At 23.4% G+C, this 14,814-nt stretch overlaps 1 protein-coding gene across 1 annotated transcript in view; it reads right to left on the minus strand.

Annotated features, from left to right (window-relative positions):
* Window positions 1-14,132, minus strand: part of LOC132922510 (corticotropin-releasing factor-binding protein) — a 43,879-nt gene extending 29,747 nt beyond the window's left edge. The window contains exon 1 of the mRNA XM_060986075.1: window positions 13,975-14,132. Coding sequence (XP_060842058.1) covers window positions 13,975-14,040 — 66 coding nt within the window. The 5' untranslated portion in view covers window positions 14,041-14,132. The remainder of the gene's footprint in view (window positions 1-13,974) is intronic.
* Window positions 14,133-14,814: the final 682 nt, after the last annotated feature.

The raw sequence follows: 14,814 nt of genomic DNA on the forward strand, positions 1-14,814 counted from the left end.
ACATTTTCAAGAGACAGTTTGTATAGGACATAATCCATTTATTGTGCAATGTACATCTTTAACGTTTTCCGTTCCAAAAAAAGTTGTAAAAAGGCACCGTTAAACATTTATAATTTGTACTATCTTTAAAAAATGTTTAACTTCATATAATACGACGTAATACATACATGTTATTGTTTATAACTGTCAGGTCCCAATAATAGTTAATACTGATTAAATATAAAATAAATATATATCAATATAATTCAATGGAGTAGCAATAGTTAGGCAGGAATCTGGTTGTTAAAGTTATTAGCCAGACTCAAGTGGACGATCACTATAATTTGTAACACGGCTAGCAACAACATACAAGTGATGGAACACATAGACAAGTGTAAAGCTGAATAATTTGAAAATTATTAGTGGAGTGGAGTGAGGGTGTATCAGCTAAACAATTAATACTTTTTAAAGAAATCTTAAGCTATGTAAATTTTTTATTGGCTAAAATTAACAAACCAAAATTATGTAGAACAAACAAGTACCTATTTGTAAATAAGACAATGAAACGACTGTGATGTTATAATATAGATACAGAGTTAGTGTTTTGAGAGGAGAAGTGCGGGGATTTGAGTAGCCCGGCTAATTTTCAAGAATATTTTACCGTATCCTTATTATAATTTTTATAAAAGTCAGACACTGCATTTGTGAATTTCCTACTATTTTATTTTAAAGATAGAACAGCTGATCACTGAAATTATATTATATATAAATATATATACTGCTGCAGACTTTAATAAATTATCAATAAAACTACTAAAAAGCCATTTCATAATTTATATCTGGCCCTCTAGCACACGCATAGTTTATCTGAAGGTATTTTTACAACGTAATTTAAATTAGCAATAGTTAAATCTCTTTTCAAAAAAGGAAACAAAGTATATAAAGTATACATAAGTATACAATGTTATATAATTTTTCAAAACTATTAAAAAATATTGTGAAATCAAGACTTGTTCCTTGAAAAAACATCATCTTCTTTCAAATAATCAATTTGGGTTTAGGTCAAGTATAGGCACTTTGGATACAATTTATAGTATTTCTAAGTATATATATATATATAAAGCATTGGATAATGGTGATAAAACATGGGAATTTTCCAAGATTTTACTAAAAACTAAAGCATTTGTTGACCACAAAATTCTGTTAAACATTTTACCAATTTTTGGAATAAACAATCGTAGCCATAACCGATTTTCGAGTTACTTAAACGACAGAACGCAAATGGTTATGATAAATGACGTTTAAAAAATGAACTAGGAATTAATAATAGTGTCCCCAAGGAAGTATTTTAGGCCCAATTTTATTTATAATATACATTAACAACTTTTGCGATTCGTAAAAGATGGCTCAATATTTACGTGTGTAAATGGTTAGGCTAGCTAAACTAAATTCTAAATATTTTAGCGTATTACCATTTAATTTACTATACAAAAAATTCACAAACATTTATTGTTAAAAAGATTCATATAAACTATAAAATATAAATAATAACATATATTTAAAATGTAATAGAATTCTACCTAAATATAATAAAAATCTTATACGTTTTAGTTAATAACTGTTTTAACTAATTTATAATTTAAGTAATTCCTAGGTTAGATATAACAATGTTTTTTTGTTTAAAAAAATATATATATGTATGTAGGTATTATATATTAATAAACTACAAACTTATGATTATTAACTGCAGCAAGTCAAGTACAAATAAAACATTAAGAAACAATTTAAGTTTCAAACTTTCATCAACAAAGACATAACAAATAAAAATAATAATTAACCAAATAGGATATAGTTACGGAATATTGAGAAGATTCATCTCACTTCACTCAAGTCGCTTTAACGTTAGATAGTTGTATATTATAAGTTATAACAAATAACAAACTTGAAACGAAAAAAATTAATCTGAACCAAAATTGTTTTACTGTACATAGAGTTTAGAGAGCGTTTTTTAAATATAAAGTTACTCAAAAACGATACACTCAAATGGTTTCAAACCCGAACACATTAATAAAACAAATCCAAAAAACTACAATATCATAAAAAAACCATCTTAATTCAAACTTTAATCACTTAAAAAAACATTTTTGTACTTACGACTATAGTGAATTATAATTACATATAATATAAGCGGTACCTACTTGTAATAAATTCTTGGGGTTAAGAAAAAAAATTCAAATCTTAAAATAAAAAAAAACCTATGTTTTTAAATAGTTTAATATTTATTCAAACAATAGTCAATAATCAAAATGGCTTTGTATTACTTATTTTTTATATAATACATTTAATAGCAATATTTATGATATTTTAGGATTGGGTGAATAATTTGAAAATACAAAAAATGTCTTTCTTAAATGTATACCGCGAGTTATATTTAGTTTACATCGCTACCCTACTTACACGTAATTAAAATTTGGTAACTAAAATATACCTTGGCAGCGCTAGTAATATACGTCGGTGTAACATTAGACAAAAGGCTCGAGTGAAAGCCCCATATTTCAACTAAACTACGACGAGCGTACAAGCGCCTTTCAATGTTATATCCTGTTCTAAATAAAACATCTACTTTATATAAAAAATGCTTTCTTTAAAAATACAAATAAATCCTACTCCCATAATTCACCTACGCTTGCTCGATCTGATAAAAATGCACATCTTCTCACATTAAAAAAATAAAAATCTTCCAAAATAAAATACTCAGAATAATCGCAAATACCCTCGGATTATAAAACAACTTATTCTACATAAAGACTTATATACTCAATAAATTTAAGACTACATCAAAACTCTATCAATTCAACAGGTCAATTTCCTACGTACAATTCACAAAGACATAATATACACCACAATGTTAAACAGGGTCGTCCTTCTTAGTTAGCGATATATTAATTCAGATAAATGCTATTTATTATTACAAACGTTACTATTCAAATATTTTTCTTCTTGGTTCTTATATTATCACTACATTGTTTTATTATTATTTTTTATTAATTGTACAACACACATGGTTGTAAAATCATTACATTCATCTCTCCACTCAGAATCTAAAAGTTGACACTGATCAATGATTAGTAATCAATAATCATGATAAAATTATATAACATAAATTAAAAACCTTTTTAAGATTTTTTAAGTATACTTTCTGCTTGAAAAAAGATAGTTAAATAAAATTTATAACAAAAAATGTATCTTCAATAAAATCATTTTAATTTTTTTAACTTTAATATTAGAGTGAATTGACTTATAATCAAACTCAAAGGTAAGAAATTAATGCGATATTATAATTTTTAAGTAAGTTATGAGTATTTTCATACTGTAATATTTTGTATACTCATGGCTTACATTTTTTATGTCTTTTGTGTCTTAGATGAACATTGACAAAAAGCGTGAAGGAGGGTAGTAGTTTGATTAATAGGTTATTGCAAGAGTTTAATTCACAATGCAATTTTTAGTTATTTAGTTTGGCTAATTAATTAAAGTTAAGAATTTTCAAGTATTTATGGAGATTTTTGTTTGTGAAATACCAAGAAAAAGGCGTTATTAATCGTAATTAGATGGATTGATACGCCTTAAGTGTTTTAGTATTAGAGAGCTTCGCAGAACCTCATAACTAAATACTATATATCTTGATTTGTTGAATTATTGATTTGTATATGGTGAGTTTATTAGATAGTGAAATTTTGAATTTCAAGAGAGGTCCTAGGAAGTGAAGTCTAGGGTTAACTGTTTTATTTATTAAATCCGGGTTATTATTCATAGCTTACTTAAAAATTTAAATTACGTAAAAATCTAAAGTACAAACACATACAATGTTCTTATTATATATAATCTGATCTACTGTAATCTGTTAATCTGTCTTTTTTTTATGATTGTAGCATCATAATAAGGCCAACTATTTAACCGCTTATGGCAGAATCTACAATTAACGATAAACATTAAAATTGTGTAACGCGTGCAAATTTAAATTTATGAAATCTATTAACAGGTATATCCATGATACAGTGTATAATTATTTTAACGAAATCTCATGTTATTTGCTGACAAATTATAGTGGCAAGTAGTATATTATATTATTAATTATTATATTTTCGACATGATTCTAGAAATAATTCAATTTAAAACTACCTCTACAGTATATTAGAATGTAAATGGCAGCAGGATCTTATTTATCCCAATTAATAAAATATATAACATAACAGAATTCAAGCAATGGACTGTACCTTTGAAATCCCTATACTTGTAGCTTATTATGCATGTACATTAGTATAACTGTGTATGTGTGTGTTAATACATCCCGGGACATGAAAGTACCCATATTCCATTTGATGCCTGACGGTCCACGCATTTTGTAGCGTTAGAACACTAAAATACCATAATAATATATAACACCGAACAGAACAAAGTTTTGTATATAGTTATAGCGTTGCTTATAACTTACAAGTGTTAATACACAGTTCAAAATAAAATATACTATGCAGATTTTATATTATTTTTTATTGAATATTCTTTACTGCGATTCGCAACTAAAATTTCTTCCACAACCGTTATTTTTTATCTTAATTTTTTTTTTTTGTAAACTGGGTGCATATTGGCCAAGTTTATTAGTTTTTTTTCGTATCGATTAAAAACATTCAAAGTTTATTTATGTGTCTGATTTCACTAAAAAATAAAAAAGTTAGTATGTTAATTTATATATAAACTTATACAATTTATAAATAAAACATTTGCATTGATTTTTAAATCTTTAACAAACTAATATAGTGGAGTAAGTACCATCTAGCGATATAATAATAATATTGTTCAAAAAATGAATAATAAAAAAAGAATAATAATTAGGGAGAAAGGTAGGTATTGACCGAGATAAACGCTATAAAATGTAATCACGTATATATTAACATTTTTAAGCCACAAATGTTATCCGATATGTTGGTAAAATTGATTGTTATTGGTTGAACGTTGCAATTCATCTCAAAATCAGTAGTTTCCTATACTTGAATTTTATACCTAAAATCTACGTGTTTATGTATTATGTATGATATTACTTACACATAAAAATATTACACAATGGTATTAAATTATTAAGTTGATTGAGGCATTGAAAATACCATCGATTAGTAGAAATGATAAACAAATAGTATAAAATTTGAATATACTTGTACAAATATTATAAATGATTACCTACGAATATATTGTTATATAATCTGTGTTTATTAGGTTATCTCATAGTATTAAGTATTAAAAATTAATAATAAAGTTTAAACACAATACAATTAGTGTATCAAGTAATATCCTTATAATGTGTGCATTTTTTTTTTTAATCTTCTGACCAAAATGTTATAAATGTTTTTTAGTTTTAAAATAAACGGTGAAAATAGACACGAACACCAGCTAAATCAGAAAAAAATAATTTTAAAAGATTAATGGACTTATGGAGCAATCACTTTGATGAAAAAAATTCAAAATCATAAAAAAAAACTCTTATACTAGCGTTTAGAGTCTAGTGCACGAATAAAGTATTTTAATATTTATCCCCTTTGAATTTAAAAGGACAAAGTAGTATAGTTTTAATTATTTTTAAAAACGAATAAATATTTTTATTTAAACTCAAACATTTCGGAAATATACAATTTTTTTAATATCACAATGAATATTAATCGTTTATTGTGCTGTTAATACTAAAATATAATAAGAAAGTATAAATAATTTTAAACAAAATAAAAGAAATAAAGTTTACTAAGTATATTATGAATATTTATATAATACATTTAGTAAAAAACAATAATTTTATATAGCGAATAAGTATAAATTACCCATTGTGTTATATCTAAATAAAAGTAATGTTTTCTTGAATAAATGGCCTTTTTAGTAATTTTAATAATACCTACTTTATCAAATATCCAACTATAGGTAAGGATGCCACTCAATTTATTCATTGAAAATCTTAAATCAATTTAAATAAGAAACTACAGTATAATATTTATTATATTTTAAAAGTCCGATCTTTTGAAAATAATACATAAAAGATTAATTTGAATCGTTGTCGATAAAAAATGAAAAATAATTTCTCTGAATGATTGATTAAAAAAAAATGTGTTCTCAAAGAATGCACTTAAGTCTATTAATGTTAAATTATGTTTACAAATGGAACTAAAACCTAAAACTATTATTCCCTACTAAAGTATAATAATAGGTGTTAAAAAATAATATTCATTAAAACAATAATTAGTGGATAAAAACAAGCTTATTGTTTAATAGAACAAACAATAAAAACATACATTTTATTTACATTTAAATCTAAATATAAACCATTTAGTTACTCCATATTATATTATAATAATATGTAACTGATATTTTTTCTAAATACTACACAAACATTTTTTATAATTTACCAAATTAATTAGGATGCATATTATACTATCTTATATTGGCACAGGTGTAACTGTAATTAAATACTATTTATGATATTATTATCAACATTATTAATTATTAATATTATTTATATGTGTAGTATTAGTATGTACCTACTATATTGTCTATATTATGTGGCATGTACATAAAAAATAACTGTCACATAAAATGAATCGTTATTCTTATTCACATAATTTATTTAATTTCTTATAGCTTTCAAGTACGTATATTACATTATTATTATACTTTATAGTCATAAAATAATTATTACGATTATATATAAAAAAAAATGTCAATTCAATTAAAACTGTTAATAGATGTGACGAGAAAACTCATTGTTTAGCCGGACGAGTTAAATTTAAAATAATTATAGTTCAACTAGTAAACACGTTCGTTTTGGTCAGCAAACATTCAGGTTTCCCAGGAACAACCCAACGTTCATTAATCGAATTGCTCTCTTCAAAATACCATCATCAATATTTGTTATATACAATCAACTATAATTGTGAAAAAAAAAATAGAAAATATTAAATTTTCTTTGAAACAAATTAAGTGGGCATACAAATTTCACAAATGTCATATTTATAAATATGGGCACAAGTAGAGATATATAAAATAACATATAATCATACGTACATATATCATATATTATAATGCAATGTATAATGTTTATACATTAAACAACCTTATTAGAATTAGCCATAGAATAGTACATCAATATTTTAGGTGTGTTCAGACAATATAAACTTTGAAAAATTATAAATCTACTATGTAACAACTATTACTTTGATACATGTATACATAAATATTTACAAACGTATTTGAATATGATCAGTAATAATTTTAAAATTATAACTTAACAGGTTTACCATTTAAAGATCTCAATAACTCATTATTCTCTATGAATAAAAAAATGTTTTAATTGGAAAGTGCTATAAACAACAAGGATAAACGATTCCATATTACCATAATATTAATGAAAAAACCAAATCCAGAATAATTAATTAATGCGAATTTTCGAAAATAACCCCAATAAGGGTCAATAATAATAAATTATAGTAATATAAAAGATTACTGGATATACATTATAGATTTATTAGTATTAGTATTATTTTAGTATTATGTACGGCACTTCACACACAACATTCTACAGTCTTCAAAGCGTAAACGAGGGATACAAGGATATTGATTTACTGCTACATTATTTGACAATTACTTCAAACACATTTTTATTATTATTATTTTCTTCTTTTTTTAATGTTCATTTTTCATTTATTTTATAATTCTACGAATTTCAATATTATAATCTTAGGCCTGTTTTCGATTAAAATAAAATAATAATAACCTATATACAAATATAAATAAAATTATTTATTTAATACTGCTGAGGGACATTCTCATGACAGATCGTATTATAATATGTTGAATTGCAGTAGATAAATCCAATTATGAGCACTTATGATAACATTTATAAACGTTCACATCTGAAGTAAGCTCAACGCTTCAACACACAATAATAGAACATTAAATCAAACCATTTTAATAATTCAAAAAGTATAACAGTATAGGAGGATTAGGAATGTATTTGTTGTTTTTAATTTTGGCTTAATAATTGGTAATTCGTTGGAATAAAAAATAAGGGGAACTATAAAGTTAATAAAATCAAAAATGACGATGGATATATTATTTTTAATAAACTATATTTTTTGTTTTATTTTAGATTCCTATCAGTTCAAATTAAATTCTTCACTATATCAAATGATTATTAAATTCTAACATTTTAATTTAATTTAATATTATACATAATGCTGAATAATTTTGATACAATAAAATGTTTACATTAAAGATACTATTTTTACAACATATTATATTTCACTAGAATTATTTTTTAATAATAAGCAAAATATTCATACCTCAGGTAAATATTTTACTGAGAATTGTAAGAATTTCTGGTTTACCCTTTTGTTAGCGTAATGCGTAAGACATGACGTGTGTTTCTTATTTACTTTATTAATTTGAAAAGTTTCTCAACATAAACAAAAGGTCTCCATCTAATAAAATAATTTTTATAACGTCTGTTTTAACGACGTATTGTTTCCGGTTATTGTGACAATTATATTAAAACTAACAAAAGAAAAATTATATCTTATAAACGGCATTAAATTAACACGTTATAGTAACAATAATACAATTTTTTGTAAGTGAAGCCAAATCAGTAATTTGTATAATATGTGTATCGTGTATGTACCTAATCTAACCTAATTATTTAATTCATAAATATTATTACGAAATATTATAGGAACACATCTTACAATACTAATTTAAATAGGTTTTCGTATACATTCTTATTTAAAACAAATAACAATTAATACAAAAAATAAACACATAACAATCTAGATATAGCTACATATTCAAATAATAATACTATGATATATACAAATAATGGTTTATTAACAGTAGTAGCTGAGACGTTATAGCCATTGCAGAATAAATTAGCTTAAATAAAAGGACCAAGAGAAATACCTAAATGTTGCATAAAAATAATTTTTTCATTTGTTTTAAACACCTGGATAAAATATAACTTGATTACACAGTTTATTAATCAAATTTAAGTCTAAATACTGTCTATTTATTGCAACAAAAATCTATTAGATTTACTTTTTCACAAAAGAAATATGTATATATTTTATACGATTAAAAGCATTTTAACGTCTATGTATTATTTTTAACGCATTTATATTCAATTCAATATTTGAGATTACGATTAAAACTATTGGTTTAATAGTGATGATTGTTTTTCGAAAAACTCTTTTGAAGCAATTAAAGCTTTAAAATAAGTTTCACGAGTAAAATCTATTCAGATTGGATAGTTGCAAGACATTTGTAAGTTACACATAAAAAAAATAAATACATTTTAAGTTTGGAAAAACTTTTTAGAGGCGTAAAAGCGTTTTGATAATAAACAATAAGCAAATAGATTTGAATTTGGGGGTAGAATATATAATAAATTTACAAGTATGCAATATTTTATTCTATGTAAAAAACTAATAACAAATAAAAATTAAAAAAATCATACTAATAATACTATTGTATTTATTTTTAAACAACTTAAAAAAACTTGAAAAATATAATCTTATATTATATACTTTGATAATCTCAATAAATATTTATTTTTAATCACTTCTAATATACATATTGTACATATTGATATATTTTGTAATTGCCGTTTTTAATATAATAATGAAATAAAATAAAATATTAAGGTATTGTAATACATTTTAATGCAATAGTAAATAATTATATTGGAAAAACACTTCTAAGTGTAGATCAGTCAAAGTCTCAATGGCTGAAATTTCTTAACATTGTTTGCGCTTCTGTGAAGTACCCTTTATCCAATTCTTAACTTTCTGAGAGATTATATTTACATTTTGAATACATTTAACTAACCACTAAAATAGAGTTTCGCAGAGACAAAATTTTAATTTTAAAAACATTATCAGTTAAATCAAATGTTCTGTTTTTTTTTTTAATAAAAATTTAAAAGTTTAAATAATTGAATTAACTACAAATCTGATAAAGTAGTTCTTTAAATATGTGTAAACTAAATTCTGTTACATATACTTAGTGATTATCTTACATACCTGCAAACTTTGAAACCCTTAATTATAAAGATAATTTATACGAGGATATTATTATAAATGTGCAATATATATTTAAGATACCATAATAGCTTATTTTATTTTTATTAAATATTGTTACATTGTGTACTTGCAATCTTGAAATTCTTATTTTTGTTTTATCTCTTGTTATTTACAATAGATAACTACAAGATAATTAATTTTAGAGATACTAAGTTAAATAACTGGAATTCAAACAAAGATCAAACAAAATAAACACAAAAGCTTCATTTTAAATTTACCTATTGGAGCATTACAATAAAAATTACTTTTATATATACTTAATCAATATAATATTTCAAATTAAAAAAAAAAGTTATTCAAATCTTACATAAAGTACAATAATTATTGATTTTTTTTATTACTATAGGTATCCGGTACATCGATAATAATTGTTTATTAACAATTATTTTAATTTATTTATTAATTTAATAAAAAATATTGTGCAAGTACTGCAAGTAAAATATATTTTTTCTTTCCTAGTCCATTTTTATTTCTTATCGTGATAATCACACAATGTTTGACCGAAAATATTAAGTATAAAATACCTTATTTTACTATTTAATATTATAGATAAATTATAGTGTTTGACTCCCATGATCAGTAATTTGAGTAATTTGCCACTCACATAAAAATATTTACTGTATGCGAAAATTTTGACAAATACGATGTGATTACCACTGGAAGAAATTAAAATTGAGTTAGAAGAAATAAGGAGATACTTATAACCTACCTGTACTATTTCTTATGAGTGAGTAAGATTTTATAATATTTGACTACATATATTAATTACATTTATAATTAATAATTGAAGTAGCTAGTATTTTAAATACTTTCCAATAGTCTATCCATTACAAAACAAATACATTTTGTTAATAGTTTGAAAAAATATATAAAATGTACTTATTGTAAATTTTATACAGTATAATATTATGTTAAATTTATATTTTATCCACTGTGTTATATGTTTCTGATTTGCACCATAATACAATCAGCACTTTTAAATAATATGATTATATTTTTCCTGATAAACTTGTTATAATATAATAATATATTATGTTGTATAAATGTGACTATTTATTTTATTTATCTTAACGATTTATTATTAAAGATGTGCGGCAAACAAGTTTTCAAAGGGACTAATTTATTATTCTTCAGATTATTATTTTGTCATACTAATAAATCTTAAAATTTCTGGTTTGAAGAAGTGCTTGGAAATCCATCATATCTCCCCTCATCAGTTAGTATTCAATCGCAATATAATTCAGTGTATTCTTTATATAGGTATATACGTTATACGTAGTGTATGTACCGCATCAATTGTACAAAACTTGTTAAAGTAAAGCTAAAAGTAAGTATAAGAAAATAATTGAATACATCCAAAAAGTATCTTTATCTATATTATAATACTTATAAAAGTACTTTTTACAAAAATACTAATTAGTCTTATTATTAGTTATTATTTATTAGTATTTTTCTACAAAATTTATTGATAGCGATGTAATATAATACATACAATAAACATATTTACTTTTATAGTATAAATGTATAATATTATATGGGCTATTTTAAATAATTTATGTACCCCTATTAGTTATTTTGTATTGGTACCTAGCTTCAACATTTGACTACTACAACAGTCAAATAAATTATAAGTATAGTTAGTAACTTAGCACCACAATTCCACACATACTATAGACAATAAAACTAGCATTAACTGCACGCCGAACACATCAATGAATCAAATTGTTTTCAATATCTAAATTGAACGAAAAAATTAAAAACATTTTTTTTTAAGTTTAATCATAATTTTTTTTCTAAATTTCTATTTTATTATCAACTTTTTATATTTGATAGCAAATTAAATAGATATGTGTCTTATATTATTATCCAATAAACACTATAATAAATGTAAACCTAATAAATGCTTTTCACCTTTTTATAACGATATAGACCTACACACCAATAATGTATTATGATTTATGTCAACAATCAAATAATAACATTATACAAAAAAGTTTAGTGATAACATTTTAGTTGCCTAGAAAATGATTTTAACAAATACTATGGTTAGGTGGATATTATTATTATTTATCTAAACTAAATACCTTAAAGACTTGGGAAATAATTATACTTACTCATATTTAAGCTTATTTTGGCAAAATAAACTTCATATACTTTCTGGGGTAGCTAATTCGATCTAGTGAGTTTAAAAGTATAAAATCCTCAGTATTTTTAAAAATAATTACGAAAAACCAATTTAGCAAAAAAATTATTTTACGAGTTTTTGAAGTCCAAACTATAATATTATTAGATATTTAAACAAATAACACTTTAAGAAAATACAATGTTGCAATTCAAAAAAGATTAATGATAAGCAATAGAAAATTTTTCTCGTTGTAAAGTATATTATTATTTTTTATACTTAAATAAAATATTCAAAATTTTTAGTCTAATTTTAAGCAATGTATGGCATGAATTTATCAACTTCATTCTAGTGTATAGTGGTTTTGGCTATATGTTAATCATAACAATACATTGCATAATAATTTTAATAATTTTTTTAATACAATGCTATATTATGTTCTGTGACATTATTGTTAAAATTAGTTTAACTTGCTGTATTACGAATAGAACAAAACATTATTAATAATTAAAAAATAGCATAAAAATAGATTTTAATTATAATGTAATTATTTATTTAGAAAATTTAAAGAATATTTCAAAAATCTTAAATTAAAACTAATTTAGATAACGCGTAATATAAGTAGGTGCCTTTAAATAATAATTGATATGATTTTTCATTAAGCTAATTTTAAATCTATACGGTAAGACATTGATCAATTTTCTGTATTTTAATAATCCTGATTAGACTCTAGTTAAAAACATAAAATAATCTGCAATAATGTGATTTATTTTATATTAGATTTTAAAGAACAATTTTTCAAAAGTGAAAATATAATTATCTGTTAAATAGAAATAAACTTATTCAATTTACAATCTTATGCTAAAAATAATCAATATAAATGTACTATTTTGTGTAATTTTTAATTGCTTAAAATGAATTTAGAACATTTATTATGTTATAAATAAAACTACTTTACTTAAAATAAAATTTTAAAGTACTTATAGTTAATATTTTGGTTTTATAATAAATAATATAATATGAAAAATAATAAATTTATAACTATATTTTATTTTTCATTAACACTTAATTGATATGTATAATTGGACATGTTTCTGAAATTTAAACTATAAAATCAAATACTTTCTCTATTTCTTCTATAAACAAAACATATAATATAAGGTTACTCAACATTGTTAATAAAATAAAATATTTTAACACCTGAAACGTCCATGAAATAATTTAAAAAGTTTAACAAAACTATCTGCTAAATTGTATTATTTATGTAAATCCAATACTTAAATTAAATATTAAGTAATCTATATTCCATATAACATACATTTTTATTTGCCATTAATAATTATTTATTTATTTGTTGTATTATAAATTTTAAGTAAATTATTTAATTATGTTGTCATACCATAAAAATCAGAAAATATTAAATTAAGCTGGTGAATTATTATATAGGTATATAATACATTTTATAAAATTCAATTGAAAATGAAGCCTTATAGATAATAATACGAAAACAATAATCACGATAAATCCCTGTTATATGTTTTATATTTTTTATGACCAAAATAACATCATGATAATAACAACAACAAATAGATATAGGACGATAATTTTCACACCACGTTATAATGAAAAAATAAACAAATATAATATTACAGCTCCTTTTTTAAATTAAATTTTATCATTTTATCATAATATTATTAATACACGTACTTGAACGTGAGCGGCGAATGCGGTGGCGAGTACTGGGACGGCAACGATCAGCAACAGATGGTTCATGGTGGTAAAAACGTGTGGTTCCCGACGGCGTGTCCCGCGATACGTGGTTTCAGTACAAATGACAGTGTCCAAATGCCGACTACCCTTTTATACAACCGACACCACCACCACCATCCACCCCCAAGCAACAACCCCTCTTGAATGACGCAAAGGAGGTGACCGCAAACGGGCGCAGAACCTAGTTGCAACGATAGTACTACACACAATAATATAAAAATATCTATAATAGTATATTATTATTTATATGTATATTACTATCGTACATTATCGTTAAATTTACGACGTGTTATTATTAGTATTTAATACATTCCTATAATTATATATATATAATATATACCAACTCAGGAATGTATTTGTTGAAGCTAAGGGGAAAATAGTTTTTTAAATTGGGACTTTGAAATATGGACATTTTTGTCCAAGTTTTGTCTAACTTTTATAATTATATTTAATTATTAATATGTGAAGTTATCTGAGTATATAAATTATAATATACAAGGAAGGTTTAGAAAAATATGTTATCACCGAGATGTGAACACTTTGAATGCGCCTAGGTAGTTGACTATAATTAGTATAAGATAGGTTAGGTCAATCACTGGGTAATAAAATATATTAAATAAACAATTTTTGGTCTTGCACTCGCGGCTATATACTCATATATAGTGGTTTTTCACTAAACAAATTTATATAATTTGTTAACTATATAGTATTATGATATTATATTATAGTATCACCACAATAACACGTAAACCAACAGTTTCTGTAAGAGTAATTGAT

This window comes from Rhopalosiphum padi, chromosome 2 (genome assembly GCF_020882245.1).
Source record: "Rhopalosiphum padi isolate XX-2018 chromosome 2, ASM2088224v1, whole genome shotgun sequence".
NCBI classification, from domain to species: Eukaryota; Metazoa; Arthropoda; class Insecta; order Hemiptera; family Aphididae; genus Rhopalosiphum; species Rhopalosiphum padi.